At 43.7% G+C, this 21155-nt stretch overlaps 2 protein-coding genes across 3 annotated transcripts in view; one reads left to right on the top strand and one right to left on the bottom strand.

Annotated features, from left to right (window-relative positions):
- Positions 1 to 21155, bottom strand: part of phf2 (PHD finger protein 2) — a 90978-nt gene that overhangs the window by 65183 nt on the left and 4640 nt on the right. For both annotated transcript variants that reach the window (XM_052075067.1, XM_052075066.1), the window contains exons 2-3: positions 7383 to 7468; positions 3142 to 3256 (exon numbers count right to left, since the gene is read on the bottom strand). In XM_052075067.1, the coding sequence (XP_051931027.1) occupies positions 3142 to 3256; positions 7383 to 7468 (201 nt within the window). The remainder of the gene's footprint in view (positions 1 to 3141; positions 3257 to 7382; positions 7469 to 21155) is intronic.
- On the top strand, positions 19410 to 20998 carry LOC127607148 (uncharacterized). Its single transcript, XM_052075276.1, has 2 exons — positions 19410 to 19887; positions 20153 to 20998. Exons 1-2 carry the CDS (start codon positions 19450 to 19452, stop codon positions 20483 to 20485), a joined length of 771 nt encoding a protein of 256 aa, XP_051931236.1. The 5' UTR covers positions 19410 to 19449; the 3' UTR covers positions 20486 to 20998.

Here is a 21155-nt window from a genome sequence, read left to right as displayed (position 1 = left end):
TGTCAACCGGTTGTCATCACAGGCCACACAGTAGTAATGGTTGGTCTCAGAGAGCTGTTATTAAGTGTGAAACCATATTACCCTAAGGAAGTGGTTCTCAGGCTCCGTCAAGGGGGGCGCGTTTGGCCTTGGGGAACATGCTTTTTTTATTTAGATTTTATTCTTTTTTACTCTCCAAGAATTAAAGTGCAATTGCGCCTCGGTTACATTAGGGGGCAGTGTCGCTCTCCTTGGCAGAGTGCGCACTGAACAGGGAGCATTCGCTCGGTGTTTTTTTGAACTGAGCATGTGCACTTTGCACACGGCACAGAGAGACGGAGAAAAGAGGAAATATGACGAAGCGTACGTAGCACTTTTCTTCACTGTGACTACGGTATGAGACGAGGAAAGACAGCGGACAGCATGAAGCCAAATGAATTAAGGCGTCACTTAAAGAAATTGCACCCCAATCCCGTTGATAGAACGCTTAGGGTTTTTTTTTTCAACGAAAACGTGCCGAATGTTGCCAACAATTTTTTTTGAGAGCTGTAGTTTGTAGCCATTAATCCAGACATAATCTTTGGTTTAAAAAAATCTGCACAAATTCATTCATTCATTCATCTTCCGAGCCGCTTGATCCTCACTCGGGTCGCGGGGGGTGCTGGAGCCTATCCCAGCTGTCTTTGGGCAGTAGGCGGGGGACACCCTGGATCAGTTGCCAGCCAATCGCAGGGCACACAGAGACGAACAACCATCCACGCTCACATTCACACCTAGGGACAATTTAGAGTGTTCAATCAGCCTGCCACGCATGTTTTTGGAATGTGGGAGGAAACCGGAGCACCCGGAGAAAACCCACGCAGGCCCGGGGAGAACATGCAAACTCCACACAGGGAGGCCGGAGCTGGAATCGAGTTTATGAAGGATTTAATTTTATTTTTGAATTTCACAACAAACAATCTTTTTCTGTTACAGTTAAAGCTATTCTTTGTTGTAAGTTGGTCCATATATTTTTTTTATTCTCTTATACGTTAATAAGGATACAGTGTTATGCAGAGGTGTACTTATAACAATTATATGGACAAATAATACTATTTATAGTCATGGGGGGGTGCGAGATGTTTTCTTCTTCTTAGGGGGGGCATGACAGAAAATAATTGAGAACCACTGCCCTAAGGTTTGTAAAAAGATCACAGTTTGGTTTATTCAGGAGGGGTAAAAAAAATAAAGAGAAAAGTGCTTTTGAAATGGATTTAGTGACATTTAAAATGAAAACCTGGAAAACGCTGATCGTGGTAAATTCTCGAATGAAACATTCTCAAAAATTATTAAACAATGTACAACATCTTAAGAAAATGCAAAATTAATAGTGTCTTCTTTTTAGAAAATTAAGGATGCAGACAAATGTGACCTTATGATTAAAAAAAAAAACTAAACGAGCACCATGTGCATATACCGCTTTTCTTAATTTGCCGTCATAATCACATTTGCATCGGTGCTGCACCGATGTATTTTGTTGCGATATACTGTATCTTATACCCCTTTCCCACTGAAATTAGTGGGTAGTAGTGATCCGTGGCGACACGCAACCAATTGGTATATTGTCCCTTTCCCATTGACCAACAGAAGGCGATTATGTGCCTCCGCCACCCCACCCCTCACCACCACCACTTTTCGTCTGGTTACGTCACCATGCTGTGATTGCGTAGATGATAGTGCGACAGATTTCTTGGTGGTAAACAAAGCAACATGTAAGCTAGTGTTCTTTCTTTTATCATTCTTTTTACCGTGCTCAAAATGGTCGAAAAGCAGCAGAGGATCAACTCTTTGCTACTACTGAGACAACAGCTTCAGGGGCGATCTCCGAGCTTTGTTGTGGGGGGATTGCTATATATGAATCCAATGGCACGCGATATGACTCATCACGTACCGCCCTATGTCATCACGTAATTACCGGGAAGTCCCGTGTTAGGCTTTCACACTGCAAGCAAAGGCGATCTGAGGCTATCACAACCCGCCTCAGGATGACATGCTGGTGGACACGGATCGGCACGGATCGACACTCCTTTCCCAATGCCAAAAAAAAGCGTGTTTACCCGTGATTTTGCGGCAGTGGGAAAGGGGTATTAGACCGGTGTAAATTTTGTGGAGCGTTTACACGTAAAGCTGCTTACTAAAGAGAAGCGTGTTAACCCTGGTGCAGCCCCCACTTGCGTTCACTCGGTAGTTTCTGCAGCCGTGCAATATGATAATAACACGGAAATAAAACACGCACATGCATGTGTACTTCCTTTCCCCGCCTTTTTGTGACATATCGAAAAACCATGGTTAATACTTCTCCAGACAAATCAATGCTGTGGTCTATCAGACACCGTAAAAGGATGAGAGAGAGATGGCGGAAATACAACAGAGCACGAAAGCAACGCATTCAATACCTGTATGTAATCAACTCTTCTCGCGGGTAGTGAGTCTACCCTTGTAGCGTCCACACGTCCCATCGGTGCTGCCCCACAAACTAGCATTCACTCCGGAGTAAATATTTAAAACTAGCATTGCAAACATAGCAAACGAGCATTCACTCCGGAGTAAATGTTTAAACCACCTCGTGAGCAGGGTTAAATTTGCTCCAGTCTAAGCTGTTTTCAGGGGCTACACCGGTATAAATTTGTACAAGTGAACGCTCTACGGGGGGCAGCCCCGGTGCTACACCGGAGTAAAAGTTGCAGTGTGAACACCTCTATTCAGAGTTAACTGGTTTTCTCAAATAGCCAAAAGCATATTGTTAGCCATGACATCCAGTTTGAGATGAAGCTGCCTTGTATTAGTATATAATATTCCTTGTTAGTCTTCTTCTCAGTCCCTTATTTAATACATATTCCGAATGATAACTTGCGACAGTCTGTACACCTTTGTATCGAATCTTCTGGAACAAAAAATACATCAGCACTTTAAGTTATACTTTTATGGATGAAAAGTGCTATATAAATAACATTTGATGGGTTGATGTACTGTTACATCCCTTATAATCATATTGTTGAAGAATTGCCACTGCATTGATTAGCATCACATAACTAGTTTGAAATAGAAGCCAAGGAAAACTAGTGGAAAACTTTTTCTCTGAGATTCAAGAATTTACAATTAGAATATGTCAAAAATGCTTACCTTGGAAATGTTCTACTACGGAGCTCCTTTATGAAAACTTGACTACCATTCTGTACAGCTCGGATATCTGTGCTTTGCCAGCAGTCCTGTTTGTTCCAATGCTTTTTCCTTTTTACTTGAGAAAAAAAGGCAATACAATCAATGACCGTAAGGCCTTTTCCCGCACTAAAATGAACAACGTGCAATACTCAAGATACCACATGACATTATTATGTCATCTCTTGACAACAACTTTTTGATGTGACTGAAAATACTAGTAATAGTGTAAATTACTATTATTCTTCATGTACACACACTTATCACTTTTCAGGACACCCAAAGCCACTTTTCAGATTGAGTGTTTAAAAAAGGGCTATGAAGTGGTTGAAATCAGTATGGAATAGATGAGTCCTCAGTGAGATTTGTTTGTGCTTTTGTTCGTTTTTTAATAAGTATTCAGAGTTAGGGACGGTTTTTGGGAGTATATTTCAGAGAGTGCAGAGAACAAGAGAGAAAAGACTTGGGTCAGTCAGCCTTAACAGACTAAAGCGTGTGTGGGTGGTGGGGGCTCAGTCAGTTTGGATGGCGTTAACTTATGGAGGACTTTTTAGGTGAGGAGAAAGACATTGATGTGAACATTTTGAGGACTAGAGAATACAGAGCCAGTGGCACTTCTGCAAGACATGAATAATGTCATCATGGATCCAGCGGATATGAATGAGTAAGCAACTTACAACTTTGACATAGGCATGGGCCGGTATCAGATTGAGTTTGTTTCCTTGATCTTCTGAACCTATATCTAAGGGAGAGCCCAGACACCCAGCGGAAGAAACTCATTTCGTCCACTTGTATCTGTGATCTTGCTCTTTCTGTCATGACCCACAGATCAAGGATGAGAGTAAGAACATAGACTTACCGGTAAGTAGAGAGTGTTGCCTTTCATCTCAACTATTTCTTTACCAGGACAGACCGAAACATACTCTGCATGACTGCAGAGGATGTGCCAATCCGCCTGTCAATCTCCCCACGGCATTCTTCCTTCACTCTTGAACAAGACCCCAACATACTTCAAATCCTCCACTAGGGTCAAGCCAATTCCTGACCAGTGCATTCCACCAATTTCGGATTGAGGACCATGGTCTCAAGATTTGGAGGTGCTTTTTCTCATTGCAATTGCTTCACACTCAGCTAAAAGCAGCTCCCTGGATACTTGAAGATTGTGGCTTGCTAATGTCATAGAAGTAAGTAATCTACAAAAAACACAGATACAATACTTCTACAACAAGAGCGCGGACTAGCATCCAAAATCTCTATTTGCTATGTGTTGACATCACTGAACGACGTTCGAAACAATTCTCATCCGAAAAAATACATCATTTGTTGCAACATATGAAAAATCCACTTTCATCACAATAGCAAAACAAACAAATCGAGATGTTTACTTTGCCGCGTTTAGAGTCCACCTTCACGAGGACGATTAATTTTATCAAGAATCGTGTGAAGTTTTTGTTGGTGTCCCATTTGATTATGTTCCTTCATGTGCCCTTTTTGTTGCCACCTGTTCTCGTCATTGGTGTCCTTTAACAAATCAGCTCCCTCAAACCTTTGTGTCTTGTCCAGGTGTTTCTGGTTGTCTTGTCTTTTTGCTTGTATTTAGTTCCCTGAGTTCTGTCAGTCTTGCTTAGATCATTGTGAGTTGTGAGTGTCTGTGTGCTCCTGTCATGTTTTGTTCTCTGTTTTAGGTTTTTTTGCTACTTTGGTTTCCTGTAGTTTTCTGGACTTTGTTCGAGTATTTGAGTTAGTTTTTTCCAGTGTACTCCTGTTTGCATTTTTGTTAAATATATCTTGCTCAGTCCACCCTGCTCCTTCCTACTTCCCTGCTTTTTGGGGCCCTCTACCACCTCACAAAACTTGACCCCACAGGACCAGAGGCCTGTTCCTTTGCCCCCCGTTCATGTTTCCGGTGACGCAAGTGTTGCGGCCGCCCTCCTTTCCTGTTTCCGGCAACGCATGTGTTGCGGCCACCCTCCGTTCCTGTTTCCGGCGACGCAAGTACTGTGGCCGCCCTCCGTTTCTGTTCCTGGCGATGCAAGTGCTGCAGTCGCCCTCCGTGTTGCGGTAAAACCCCCCACCCCCCGTTCCTGTTTCTGGCCATTAGGTGACTTTAAGGCGGATTCCAGACGTCCCAAAGTCACCCAATGGCTTGACCCGCCGGAAACAGTAACTGGGAGCGACCGCAACATTTGCGGATCAAACGCGAAGGTATTCTGTTGGCTCACTTGGAACACCTGTTTGGCATTCTCTTGGACCATATTTGACAGGCAGAACTAACTGTGTTAGCCTTGGTTGGTCGGAGTCATGCACAGCTCTACCAGTGGCGGATGCTGCTCTGTCAAAGAGGGGAAGCTCAATTTTGGCCGACATTATAAAATGTGTCAGTTTATTTATACATGAATTCTACTCTTCATTCCTTTTCAAGAAAATGATCTGTGACCCTGTCATACCAACAAGGCGTCTTTTACAGGGACGCCTTTCGTGTCCTAAAACTACAGGAACTACAATAAAACCCACTAGAAATAAAAGATTAATTTTTCGCTAGTTTTTTACAACAAAGAGTGTCGCCAAGATGATTATGAGAAGTCTCCAGCTCAACTCAGAACAGAATGCGAATTGAAAATTGCTCACACGGATGCCTACACTGAAAGGTCGGTGATTGGCTCATTTCGATGTCAATCAAACTGGCACACAGGCTCAGACAGATCATCCAATCTGATGCAGAAAAGCCTGGCGTCCGGTACCCTCCCACTGCCATCCAGTCCCAGAGACGCTGAGCGTCCGTGGGCGGGACAAAAACCAGCTTGAATCCAATGACTCGTCTCCGTTCAACGCATTGGGACAACCCACCCTGAACTCTCGAGACGCTCGGCGTCCGGGCAGTAGATGCTCTGCGGACGCTCAGCATCCACCGTTTAAAACACAGCGAAGCTGCGGGAATGAATGAGAAGGGAGTTGCGTCGTAACCAGTAAGAAGAAGCTGATTCGGAACAAAGTTGAGCATGTTGTAGCGCATATGTCGATGACATGTACACACAATGAAATTTACATTCATATATTTGAACACTTATTCTTTGACATTTTAGGGGAAGTCGAGCTTCCCTTGCAGTCTGAGAGCAATCGCCACTGAGCTCTACTGTCATATGGTGTTCCACAGGGTTACGTTCAGGGCATTTGCTGTTTACATTGTTTCTGCTGCTTTTGGGTTCCATTTTAAGTAAACATGGTACTGCCTTCCACTGCTGTGGAGAGGATTGTCAGAACGATGTCCCGCTGAGTGATAAAAGACACTCTCATTTAGGCCACTTACTGTATGTCGTGTCTGAAATTGAGACCTGAGCTGCACTGAATTTCAATGAAAAGAAAACAGAAGTTTGGGTGTTTTGTCCCAGCGGCCCTTGTACAACTCATCCTGTTGACTTCCCCCACCCCCCCAACACCTTATCTAAAGCCAACAGTATTATTTGAAGTATAATTGTAATCTATTTTCAAATGTTTAATTTGTCTCACCACACCTTACATCTCAGCCTCAGGATCAAAGAGGATTGAGCCTTTTCCGTTGCTGGGCCCTCCCGCTAAACATGAGGCAAGCCCTCTGACTGCCCATGTTAAAAACTCATCTAAAAACACAATTTTATTATTTGGCTTTTGACTCAGATTGAGTCTCTCTCTCTCTCTCTCTCTCTCTCTCTCTCTCTCTCTCTCTCTCTCTCTCTCTCTCTCTCTCTCTCTCTCTCTCTCTCTCTCTCTCTCTCTCTCTCTCTCTCTCTCTCTCTCTCTCTCTCTCTCTCTCTCTCTCTCTCTCTCTCTCTCTCTCTCTCTCTCTCTCTCTCTCTCTCTCTCTCTCTCTCTCTCTCTCTCTCTCTCTCTCTCTCTCTCTCTCTCTCTCTCTCTCTCTCTCTCTCTCTCTCTCTCTCTCACTCTCACTCTCACTCTCACTCTCTCTCTCTCTCTCTCTCTCTCCCTCCCTCCCTCCCCCCCTCCCTCCCTCCCTCCCTCCCTCCCTCCCTCCCTCCCCCTCCCTCCCTCCCTCCCTCCCTCCCCGTAACAAAACGCATAACGCCCAATGGTAAGATGGAAAATTATATTTGAAAAATGTATACTCTCAAACTCAGAACCATCCCATGCCTATTAAATGGCAATTAAAATATTCTCAAAAGCAAAGCATTCTTAAATATACTTAGTGATTTTCAAAATATTTTACATACATGTGGATTTGCCGTAGGTCTTCTCGCAGTTTGGACAATGGTATATGTCAATATCTGGGGCATCATCTTCGTCCACACCAACACAACTGAAAACAATACAACAAAGTATTCAACTTTAAAAATACATTGTATGGTACATGTGTGCTTCATTTGTTTGGGGCAAGCACAACAATCAACATTTTTTTTCAAAGCGAAGGTTCATGGTTATAGAGCTCCGGACATTGACTTTACACATCCCACAATGCACTGCGCCAAAAGTAAACAGCGTAATTTTGGAAGGCTGAAAAAATTTCAACTTGCGCTAATTTCACCGCATTGCTATTCAATCACCCCCACCAGTCATGCTGTTAGCGTTGGGAGCTATGCACCTCGGTGAATCGACCAAGCAGGCTTCTATTAAGCATGTGGACGGTTAGTAAGTAGGTTGAACGGCAACTTGGCTTGCTCACTCTTTGTCGGTGTGTTGTTTTTACATATGTGATTGAATGTTAAAATGAAGTTAAAAGTCAGCTTGTTCTCAACCACCATTCAAGAAATAAATTCTAATCCTAGACTAGATCTCAAACCTATTTCAACTAATAAGAAGACAAGATGAACGTCATACCCAACACAACCCATCACCATGTTTTTCTCCAATTTAAAAACCCCTGCTACACCATCAGTGCTTCTAGCCGAAGAGTATCGAGTGAACCTAAAGCTTGTAAAAGTCAAGTGAGAACCGACTTCTACGCCAGCAAGACAAGCCTCTTCGCCTCTCTCAAAAGGGAATTTTGATGAATAATGATGACTGTACAGTGGTACCTCTACTTACGAAATTCATTGGTTCTGTAACAAATTTCTAAACTAGAAAATTTTAGTAAGAGTAGAGAAGCGTTTTGCATGTCAATGCCCGAATCCGTTCCTACCCACCGCAGCACTCCCCAAATTCAGACATAAATGTTTTCTAAAGAATCAAAATGTATCAAAATATGCAATAAACACATGTTACAATTAGATTATTGCACAAAAAATGAGAGTTGTGCATTATGTAAAAAACAAAGAATGAAGTAAATAATAAAGATGGTCTTTTAACTGTGTCCTCATGGTGTTTGCCTGCTTTAGTTCATGTTGTCTCTCAGAAGTGGTTTTTGCCTGGCTTTTGTAAAGAACTGGTCCAAAGACGTTTTTTTTTCCCGGCATTTAACAACTCTTTGCAAATGTCCAAGGCAAACATCAGCATAGTGAGGGATCCCCGGACTGGTGAAGACTTTTCCTGGGTGATTCACATTTAAACTATCTGTAAGCCTGATGGCCCAAGGGACGAATGACAAGGACGCTACATTGACACATATCTCTCTATCTATTCTACACACATAGACACGCACGGTGCAGGTCCCTCTTAGCCAATGGGATGCCAGGACGATGATCGGTAATAGCCAATGGCAAGCGCAGCTATAAGTATGTTGCACCCGGGAAACTCTGAGCTGTGAGCAGCAGCCCATACTGTATTACTTTTCGTATCTTGAATTGTTTTTTCGCAACAAGAGGCAATATTTTCCTTTTGAGGTGTTTCGTAACTTGAACATTTCATATAAAGAGACGTTTGTAAGTAGAGGTACCAATGTATAAGGCAGGGGTTTCAAACTCATTTTAGCCGTGGGCCAATTTGGAGTTACATCTTCCCTCAGAGGGCCGTTATGACAGTGAAACCACAAAATTATTACTTGTACACAACAAATTAATAGAATACTAGTTTTGAAAACAGTCAAGTCAATTCTAATAGTTTGTTCAATAAGTGTTCAAGTGAGTGTAAACGGAATAACAAAATTATTGCAACAATCTCAACGTAATTTATTACACATGACAATTTGACATTTCGGTACAGATTTTAGCAAGCCGACACATGATTTGCTTTTGCGGGCCACATAAAATGACCTGGCGGGCCAGATTTGGCCCCCGGGCCTTGAGTTTACACTAATGGTATAAGGTTTTATAATTAACAATTTAAGTGAATATGTATAATCTTGTAATCTTTGTCTCAAATATGTCAAGTATAAATAGTGTTGACATATTTTAAACATGCTGGTACCCAAATACAGATACTGTACATGAAAATTCCTCATTTCGCCACAGAGCAAATATGACCAGTGAGAGCAAGTGCAGTTTAAAGGGTCAATAGAGGGACATCAAAAAGGTCACACAAACATACACATGCTTTAAATCTACCTTGCGGCAGATATTTACCCAAACACCCAGTCTACATGTGATTTGTTGACTTGGAGAAGGTGTTCGTCCCTCGGGGAGTTCTGTGGGAGGTGCTTCGGGAATATGGGGTACCGAACCCCTTGATAGATCACAATAAAGGAAAAATTAGAGAGCTATGGTATAAAAGTTTTGGCACATAAATGGTTCCTCTAGATCTAGAGGACACATATTAGTATGTACAGTTTAACAATTTAAAATCAAATTAATTGAAGATAACTCGCGGAGTCCCCCAGGGGTCTGTGCTTGATCCTGAACTATTTATACTCCATATCATTGACATATGCGCCGTCCCTAAAGTTTTTAAAAAATGTTCACCGATGACTCAACATTGTATTGCTCTGGAGAAAACCTTGAGCAGCTTCTTAATATTGTGGAAAAACAATTAAATATCTATATTTTTAAAACTGATTTGGCACTAATAGATTTTCTCTGAATTCAAACAAAACTAAGCATATAATCTTTGAGACCAGACAAATTAAATAGTAAGTCAAAAGTACCGTCAATTCAACTGAAGTAGCAAGAGTAACTGAAACAACATTTCTGGGAGAATTTACCAAGGGGGGATAAATATTCAAACCTATCTGGCACTCTGTGAAACAATAATTGCAATAAATGCCCTCTCCAGTTAAATGACAATGTATCTGTGACTAACGACAGTTTTGGGAAAGCTGAGTTCAATTTCACAGACCACACCCAAACATGATTGCCACCACATTTATTGAATTAAAAAAAATCACATACATAGAATCTGTTAGGCAAAGTGAAGTAGGCTTCAAGATCTCAAGAAACAAATGCATCATGCCAAGATCCAAATAAATTCAAGAAAAAATAGTGATTGAAATCTGTCAGTCTGGAAAAGTTTACAAAGCCATTTCCAAGACTTTGGGGCTCCAGTTGAACCACTGTCAGAGCCACTAGCCACAAATGGAGAAAACTGGAACAGCCGCACACATTCCCAGAAGTGGTCAACCAGTAAAATAACTCCATGAGTGTGATGACGACTCAACTAGGCGGTCACAAAATATCAAGCAATATTCCCTCTAATTTTTCATGTGTCTGGGCAAACACATCCTCCCTGAGCACACCGAGAACCAGTGAGAGCAACATCAGAAGTGGCCACACAGCAGTATCACACCTGGGATCATAGAAAATTCATGGCTTATTAAAGGAATCGAATTACAACAGCAATTGATGCATTCATTTTAATGGCAAATAAAATATTGTCAATGAGAAGTTTAACTTGCTCAGGGTCAAAAAAAATTCTGTGCGACGGGAGGTTCTTTTTCTCCCTGTCGTTTGCGCTCTCCCGCAATAATGGACCAATCCCATCTTGAGTCTTTGTATAATTCCAACAGCATTCAAATAACTTTTCTGCTGAATGCGTTGCTTTAGGTAGTCCAGCTTCCACTGAGTCCATATTTTTCCATCGGAAAATTCGCTTATAAATTTTGATTCGCTGCATGTTTTGAACAGCAAACCTTTCTCACTCAAAAAATAAAAGATCTCACCCAGTTTCACCGCTTATCCTTCTATTTGCACATACTCTGACAGCCATTCCAACTTAAGAGGATATATTTTGGTGTTCCATTGGCTGAAAAGGGCATATTTCTTTGAAGGTTGACAGCGATATGATCCCCAGTACCCGAACAGATGCTTTTATTAGCATCATGGTCAATTTACAAATTGACAACTAACATTCATGTTTTATGAACTGTGTCACAGAAGGCAAAGGACCTCTGAATAGGCGACTCAGCCTGCTCACGTCTCGCATGGAGCCTCTACCCGATTCGGTTATGTTTCCCAACCCAGAGGTTGGTGGTTCGATCCCCGGCCATGAAGAAGTGTCCTTGAGTAAATTATTGAACTGCCAGTTACTCCTGATGCTCTATCATCAGAAGGTGAATGAGGTAATGGTGTAAAGTGCTTTGAGTACCAGATGTAGAAAAGTGCTATATAAGTGACAGCCCATTTCATATCATGGTATCCTACTGTCTTGGTGTTTAATGATCAGCACAGTTGCCTTTTGTTTTGTTCGCTATCCCAGTATTTTCTACTACAAATGACATTCATTCATTCATTCATTCATTCATTCATTCATTCATTCATCTTCCGTACCGCTTGATCCTCACTAGGGTCGCGGGGGGTGCTGGAGCCCATCCCAGCCGTCTCCGGGCAGTAGGCGTGGGACACCCTCAATCGGTTGCCAGCCAATCGCAGGGCACACATAGACGAACAACCATCCACGCTCACACTCACACCTAGGGACAATTTAGAGTGTTCAATCAGCCTGGCATGCATATTTTTGGAATGACATGTTATACAAAAAAAATGTAAATATTGCTATCAAGCTGTTTATTTTCCTCCGCATTATTTTTAAAAGAATTAACAGCGGAAATGATATACATTGTTGAATTGACGTTCTCCGCTTGTCTGTGGTTAACGAAACACTTGTGAGAGTGCTACCAGCTGTAAGGAAATATTAAAATAATGTGTTTGAAGTATGCAGTGGAAAGAAAGGTTGGGAATGAGCACAGACAATTTCAGGAAAAGTGGGTGATGCAATATTTCTTTGTTGAGCATATGAGCACTGTGTTGTTTCTTATCTGGACACAAAAAGTTGCAGTGTGCAAGGAATACACCCTCAAACGTCACGACTCAACAAGACATACTGAGTAGGACACAAAACACCAGGAGATGATAAGTTTAACCAACTTGCTCATCTTAAGCATTGGGGAAACTTTTTTTTCAAGAAAACAAATAGAATAATGCTGCTCTTGATGCTAGCTACGTAGTTAGTGGGACAATTACGAAGGCTGTAAAGCCATTGACAGGAGGCAAGTTTGTTTTTACAAGTTTGTAAAAAAATATATATATAAATACATTTAAAAAATGCAATGACAAGCTGCAAATACAGTATAGTCTGTCCAGAAAAGAAAGAGCAAATAAGCAACATCAGCCTTTTGTGCAAACACGGTGGCTCAGCACATTTATGATGTCATTTAACATTTATGATCAACTATGTGAGAAATATTGATTTATTGAACATATGAACACAACATTCATTCATTCATTTTCCGAACCGCTCTATCCTCACTAGGGTCGCGGGGGGTGCTGCAGCCTATCCCAGCTGTCTTCGGGCAGTAGGCGGGGGACACCCTGAACCGGTTGCCAGGCAATCGCAGTGCATACAGAGACGAACAACCATCCGCACTCACATCAAGGGACAATTTTGAGTGTTCAATCAGCCTGTCATGCATGTTTTTGGAATGTGGGAGGAAACCCATGAGTACCCGCAAACTCCACACAGGTAGGCCGGAGCTGGAATCGAACCAGTACCTGTGAGGTCGGCGCTCTAACCATTGGAAAACCGGACTGCTGAGGTGACAAATCCAAGTCCAGGAAGTAAAGGCCCAGCCACTTTAGCTTTAGTCAACGCTCTTCTACTCAAGCACCTGTGCCTAAAGCTCATCTGTGGTAGGGATCTAACTCTCTGGACCTGGACTTGTCAACTTTGGCTCTTGATTCAATGTTAATGGTTGACCAAACATACTTTTGGGGGCTCCTGATTTTGGCGAGACAATAATTCTACCAGCAATGTACAAACACGCAGTAGAAACACAGTAGAAGCAAAATGGCTCAGGTGACTGAGTGGTTGTCTACTACCCTGAACGTTGTGGGTTCAATCCTCAGCTGTTATGACCATGTCAAAGAAGTGGAGACGGTGTTAAAAAAAATCTGTTTACCATTTTCTTAATTATTAGTAGAAAAGAAAAATTAGTAAAATTCTATGAGAATATTTAACACTTTAGACACTTTGATTCTCTACTCTTTCATCTATAACTGCATCAAACAACAAGGTGTATACAGAAAGAGAGGTTCCGATTGCACGACTGTCTGTGTCTGATATGTTGTGTTGTATTATTTTGTCATTTTTATGTTTACTGTTCTGCTGATGGTGGCACGGGCACCAGCAGCGGCTCCTCTCTCTCTCCTGTGGTTGAGAGGAAAGACATTTTATCTGTGCTGTTTGTTGCACACAGAGCACATTTAACAATAACAATGACTTGAACCTGAACTTGAACTTAATTGATAATCGCTGGTTAATGTTGAGTAATTATTCTTTGAAAAAACTAATAATATTCAAGTAAAATTCACTCAAGAATACTCCTAATGTACTTGGACAAATCTTTGATCAATAAAATAATACCGCAAATTATTTTAGATATTTTTATATATATTATTATTATATTATTATATTTTTTTATAATAAATATTGCACTTTAACTTTAAAGGGATGATTTGGCTGGGATGGCTTATTTTTCACTCAAAAGCCATGTACTTTTTGATCAGGAAAATGATATGAACTTGCATTTTAAATATTACTAATTAGAGCCGTCACCTTACCATGGTGGAGTGGTTTGTGTGTCCCAATGATCCTATGAGTTAAGTTGTCCGGGGCTTTATGCCCCTGGCAGGGTCACCCATGGCAAACAGGTCCTAGGTGAGGGACCAGACAAAGCACGGCTCACAAAGCCCCTTATGAAAAATAAAATCGATGGTACTCAGTTTCCCTTGCCCGGACGCGGGTCACCGGGGCCCCCCTCTGGAGCCAGGCCTGGAGGTGGGGCTCGTTGGCGAGCGCCTGGTGGCCGGGCCTACACCCATGGGGCCCGGCCGGGCTCAGCCCGAAGAGACAACGTGGGTCCCCCTTCTCATGGTCTCACCACCCGTGGGAGGGGTCAAAGGGGTCAGGTGCAATGCGAGCTGGGCGGCAGCCAAAGGCGGGGACCCTGGCCGTCCGATCCTCGGCTGCAGAAGCTAGCTCTTGGGACATGGAATGTCACCTCTCTGGCAGGGAAGGAGCCCGAGCTGGTGTGAGGCATAGACGTTCCGACTGGATATAGTTGGACTTGCCTCCACACACAGCCTAGGTTCTGGTACCAGTCCTCTCGAGAGGGGTTGGACTCTCTTTCACTCTGGAGTTGCTCACGGTGAGAGGCGCAGAGCAGGTGTGGGCATGCTCATTGCCCCCCGGCTCAGTGCCTGTACATTGGGGTTCACACCGGGGTACAAGATGGTTGCATCCCTCCGCCTGCGGGTGGGGGGACGGGTCCTGACTGTTGTTTGTGCATATGCACCAAACAGCAGCTCAGCATACCCACCCTTTTTGGAGTCCTTGGAGGGTGTGCTGGAGAGTACTCCTGCTGGGGACTCCCTTGTTCTACTGGGGGACTTCAATGCTCACGTGGGCAATGACAGTGAGACCTGGAGGGGCGTAATTCGGAGGAACGGCCCCCCCAATCAGAACTCGAGTGGTGTTTTGTTATTGGACTTCTGTGCTCGTCACGGACTGTCCATAACGAACACCTTGTTCAAACATAAGGGTGTCCATATGTGCACTTGGCACCAGGACACCCTAGGCCGCAGTTCGATGATCGACTTCGTAGTTGTATCATCGGATTTGCGGCCGCATGTTCTGGACACTCGGGTGAAGAGAGGGGCGGAGCTGTCAACTGATCACCACCTGGTGGTGAGTAGGCTCCGATGGTGGGGGAAGATGCCGGTCCGTCCTGGCAGACCCAAACGTATTGTGAGGGTGTGTTGGGAGCGTCTGGCGGAATCCCCTGTCAGAAGGAGTTTCAACTCCACCTCCGACAGAGCTTTTCCCATGTTCCGGGGGAGAGGCGGGGGACATTGAGTCCGAGTGGACCATGTTCCGTGACTCTATTGTTGAGGCGGCCAATCTGAGTTGTGGCCGTAAGGTGGTTGGTGCCTGTCGTGGCGGCAACCCTCATAGTCGCTGGTGGACACCAGCAGTAAGGGATGCTGTCACTGTGTACACTGGGGATGGGGCGCTGCTGACTAGGACTCGGGACGTTGTGAACCGGTGGGCAGAGTACTTCGAAGACCTCCTCAACTCCACCAACACGCCTTCTTTGGAGGAAGCAGATCCTGGGGATTCTGAGGTGGGCTCTCCTATCTCTGTGGTTGAAGTCACCGATGTGGTTAAAAAGCTCCTCGGTGGCAAGGCCCCAGGGGTGGATGAGATCCGCCCGGAGTTCCTCAAGGTTCTGGATGTTGTGGGGCTGTCCTGGTTGACACGCCTCTGCAACATTGCGTGGTCAACGGGGAGAGTGCCTCTGGATTGGCAGACCGGGGTGGTAGTCCCTCTTTTTAAAAAGGGGGACCGGAGGGTGTGTTCCAACTACAGAGGGATCACACTCCTCAGCCTCCCTGGTAAGGTCTATTCAGGGGTGCTGGAGAGGAGGGTCCGTCAGGAAGTCGAGCCTCAGATTGAGGAGGAGCAGTGTGGTTTTCGTCCCGGCCGTGGAACAGTGGACCAGCTCTACACCCTTAGCATGGTTCTCGAGGGTATGTGGGAATTCGCCCAACCAGTCTACATGTGTTTTGTGGACTTGGAGAAGGCGTTTGACCGTGTCCCTCGGGGAGTTCTGTGGGGGGTGCTTCGTGGGTATGGAGTACCGAACCCCCTGATACGGGCTGTTCGGTCACTATACCACCGATGTCAGAGTTTGGTTCGCATTGCCGGCAGTAAGTCGGAATCGTTTCCAGTGAGGGTAGGACTCCGCCAAGGCTGCCCTTTGTCGCCGATTCTGTTCATAACCTTTATGGACAGAATTTGTAGGCGCAGCCGAAGCGTTGAGGGGGTCCGTTTTGGTGGCCTCAGTATTGCATCCCTGCTTTTTGCAGATGATGTGGTGCTGTTGGCTCCTTCAAACAGGGCTCTCCAACTCTCACTGGAGCGTTTCGCAGCCGAGTGTGAAACGGTTGGGATGAAAATCAGTACCTCCAAATCTGAAACCATGGTCCTCAGTCGGAAAAGGGTGGAGTGCCCCCTCCGGGTCGGGGAGGAGATCTTGCCCCAAGTGGAGGAGTTCAAGTATCTTGGGGTCTTGTTCACGAGTGAGGGCAGGAGGGAGCGAGAGATCTACAGGCGGATCGGTGCAGCGTCTGCTGTGATGCGGACGTTGTATCGGTCTGTCATGGTAAAGAAGGAGCTGAGCCAAAGGGCGAAGCTCTTAATTTACCGGTCGATCTACGTTCCAACCCTCATCTATGGTCACGAGCTATGGGTCCTGACCCAAAGAACGAGATCCCGGATACAAGCGGCCGAAATGAGTTTTCTCCGCAGGGTGTCCGGGCTGTCCCTTAGAGATAAGGTGAGAAGCTCGGTCATCCAGGAGGGGCTCAGAGTCGAGCCGCTTCTCCTCCACATCGAGAGGAGCCAGATGAGGTGGCTTGGGGATCTGATTCGGATACCTCCTGAACGCCTCCCTGGTGAGGTGTTCCAGGCATGTCCCACCGGGAGGAGACCCCGAGGAAGACCCAGGACACGCTGGAGAGACTATATCACCCAGCTGGCCTGGGAACGCCTCGGGATCCCCCGGGGAGAGCTGGAAGAATTAGCTAGGGAGAGGGAAGTCTGGGCTTCCCTGCTAAAGCTGTTGCCCCCGCGACCTGGCCCCGGATAAGCGGTAGAAGATGGATGGATGGATGGATGGATGGATGGATAATTTGTTTTGGAGAAATTATCAAATAACTAAATATTCTCAAAATGCCCCATTCTTGTCATATCCTCCTGACTACCAGGAAAAAAATGTCCAATCACATTTATTTTGAAATTCCCCAATCTATGTGAAGTAATTGGACCACTCCAAAAGATTTTTTTGAAATCCCACTACATTTTTTAAACAGGCTCAAATGCACTTAAAACAGCTCAAACAACACGTTCACGTGTTCCTAAGAGTCTTATAATTAAAATGCCAACAGCATTTCAAGACAAAATGTGTTTGATAAAAAGTATTACTTTTCCTCTTCCCATAAAAAGTGCTTGCACTGAGGGAAGCCATGTTTTTACGTTTTCTAACCCCTACAAATTTGGTATCATTGGAAAGCACTGAATGTCCTCTTTATAGCAACAAAAGGAGTTAATGCGATTGGATGCACTGGGTGGGAGATATTTAGGTTCACAAATGTCCTCTACAGAGGACAAATTTGTGGAGAAACTGGACATAATTTGTCCATTCAAATTCATTGTACAAACATCGTTAATCATTTCCAAAAATTAAGCAAAAATGTATGTGGACATCACTACTTTTGCCTAATTCAAATGCTGAAAATACTGCAAGGCACATCCTTCTCCTTCTTGGTCTCCGTGCCTTCTGTTCGAGAGTGACCGCCCAAGAAAACGTAAATGAACGATGACTTCAATGACACTCAGAAAAGCAAACATTAATGCGCCAAACAGAAAATCAAGAGAGGAAATCACAAAATAAATTCTATGGGGGCTGGGGGTTGTGAACAAACAACAAAGGAACAAACAACTCCAAGACAGTCCAGTCTCCTACAAAAGGAAAGATGTTACATGCCAAGTCTTGTCGTTATGAAACAAACACATTACGGACGTCCGACAGAGCACGAATGCAACGCATTCTCGCCATACGTACTCTTCACAAGCATTTGCTCTGGGGCAAATTTAACCCAGTTGCGTTCACACGTGCAAATTTACACCGGGGCTGCTTCGCAAACGAGCATTTGCTCCGGAGCAAATATTTGACCCACCTTCCTGAGGTGGGTCAAATTTGGTCCGGTATAAGCTCTTTTCCGGGGCTACGCCAGAGCTAATTTGCATGTGTGAACGCTCTACTGGGGCAGCCCCGGCGCAGCACCGGACCAAATCTTGCCGTGTGAACAGCCCTTATGACTTTCCTAGAATGAGAAATTGAGCATCTTGCATGGCGTTTCTCTCATGCCACAGTTCTTTCTTTGATAAATCCGCAAGATATGATTCACTAAATCATGTTCTAAATTTCATTTGCGAAAAGAAAATTACAAGCGAACGCCTAACGAACATTTTCGATCTTGAACGAACACTGATAAACTCTGACCCAACATTCGCTGCTTTTGACAACATTCACAATTGTTTGTCGCTATATTGGATGGTGACATATAAGTGACAATAAGTGACAAGTGAGGAGAGGAGAAAGACAACAGCTCCACCACTCTCCTTCCAAAATAATCTTATTCATATGATTTTTTTTCTTTTGTCCATTTTCTAATTCGGATTGTTTTTGATACAAAAAAAGGATCATGGATTTAAAAAAAAAATTTTTGCCACCTTAATCAAAAATCTCAGCAGTTTACGTTAGAATCGTACGGAGCCCCTAAGGGGACATGGAAGGAAAGTAATGCGTGATCTCGCAATGAAAGATTGCGAGATCTCGCAAAGTAATGCGAGATCTTGCAAAGAAAGATTGCGAGATCTCGCAATCCTTTATTTATTTATTTATTTATTCTTTGCGAGATCTCGCAATACTTTATTTATTTTTAATGGTCGTTGACTTGCTTCCGGGTCATCGTACGTGCTTCCGGGTCATCGCACGTGTAAACGCAGACAACAGTTATGGAGCGTGTTCAACCGTTCGTGAGTTTAATAGAATTTTACTTTGAAATTGGCTTGAAATACAAAGACATTAAATCTGTTCTTGATGTTAAGTACGGTTTCCAAATAAGTGAAAGACATTTGAAGCGAGTGCTGAACCAAAGAGGACTATTTCGTCGGAAAACGTTCAATGACTTGGCAGTCCTGGTTGACTTCATTCGCAACCAATTGCAGCATTCCGGACAACTACACAGTTACAGGTGGATGTACAGTAAGTGCAGCGAATATGGACTTCTTGTTAGGAAAGAGGACGTTCGTCTGGTCCTGAAAGAGTTGGATCCGAGAGGAGTGTTGTTAAGGCAAGCAAGACGTCTGAGACGGCAAAACTACTTCTGCTAAGGGCCAAATTTTATATGGCACATGGACTCCTATGACAAACTGAAACCATTTGGAATTTGTATCAATGGGGCTATTGATGGTTTTTCAAGGAAAATAATGTGGCTCAATGCCTACATAACAAGTAGTGAGCCGAAGTTGATTGGAGGTTACTACATCGACGTTGTGCGCCGTTTGGGGGGTTGTCCTCGAATCGTTCGAGCTGATCTTGGGACTGAAAATGGTCACGTTAAAGGCTTTCAGCGTTTCCTCGTGCCAATACCGCCAGGCAACACTCTTGACAGTTACTTGGATGGAGCCAGCACCGCCAATCAAAGAATTGAATATTGGTGGCGGTTTCTTCGCAGCCATTGCATGGAGTTCTGGTTATCCCTCTTCACAGACCTCAGAGACAATGGCTTCTTTGATGGTGGATTTCAGGACAAAAACATCCTACAATTTTGTTGCATGGGACTTATTCAGGTCAGTTCATACATTCTGATAGACTCATTAATTAAATGTGTATTTTTGTATGTGAGAGTGAGTTGATGGGAACGTGAACAGGAACACCCAAGAAGATAATGGTGTGTGGTGAAGGTGAAGGAAAAGTGGGGAGTGGGGAGATGTGGTACACATGAGAGGGGAGGAGTGAGACAAAAAAGCAGCTTCATGCTAAAAGTTCTTGCTCATAAAAGCCGATATGACTGTGCAACTCTTATTTAATCTGTCTGTATATTATTTTCAACAGGATGAGTTGGATGACACGGCCCTAGTTTGGAACAGCCATCTCATCAGGCCCTCAAAGAACATGAATGTCCCCAGTGGTCGGCCCAACGTGATGTATATGTTACCTGAACTTTATGGTACAAGGGACTTCCTCTCCCCGGTTGACAATGAACAAGTTCAACTGTGCAAAAGCCAGTGTGTCTTTCGTTTGACCATGCCTTGTGATCCAGATGTATTTGGATTGTGTGCTTTTTTTAATGGCCCAGTCCGATCTAATGCCACCAAAAGATCCATTTCAGGCTGTGAACTTGTATTTACACCTCAGAGAGGCCCTCACCGCTACTCTTTAAGATAAGAGAAGAAAACCTTTATTAGTCTCGCAATGGAGAAATTCCCAATTCACAGCAGCAAATTTATGAAAGGAAGAATATAAAATATACAAAATATAGGAGCTGCTGGAAAGGCAGCCACTCTCACGGCGCCATTTTGAAGTCAAAATAACACAACACATAGGACAGACAGCCGTGCAATCTTCACCAATTTTCTGCATACACTTTATAAATTACAGCAATCTATGTATTGCTTGGTGTTTGGACCAAACTATATTACGGCTCCTCAACTGGTGTGAGAAGTAACATTTACTGACGCCTGAATTTGACCATTGTCATTTCTTTTATCACTTCACCTTCAAAGGATAATTGAAACACTTTTGATGACAAATAATATATACCCATCATAATTAAAAGCATTGTTTATCTGCTGTTTTTCTACCTGTACAGTATTAGGACAACATATTTGATCTACAATATAAAATGTTTGTCTGTCAAAGCATTATTGGTGTAAATAAACATTCTTTCTTGGTTGCTGACTTTATTCACAAATACTTAACCAACGTGGATGCTGAGGAGTATTCAAACATAATTGTACATCATCCCAATTGAATTTTCACCCGCCTGTAAATGATGACTGCGTAATTGTCACTCCTCACTTTCGTCAACAGGTGGTTTCTTGTGTTTAAAAAAACT

This window comes from Hippocampus zosterae, chromosome 9 (assembly GCF_025434085.1).
Source record: "Hippocampus zosterae strain Florida chromosome 9, ASM2543408v3, whole genome shotgun sequence".
Lineage (NCBI taxonomy): Eukaryota > Metazoa > Chordata > Actinopteri > Syngnathiformes > Syngnathidae > Hippocampus > Hippocampus zosterae.
This window is presented reverse-complemented; position numbering and strand designations above follow the sequence as displayed.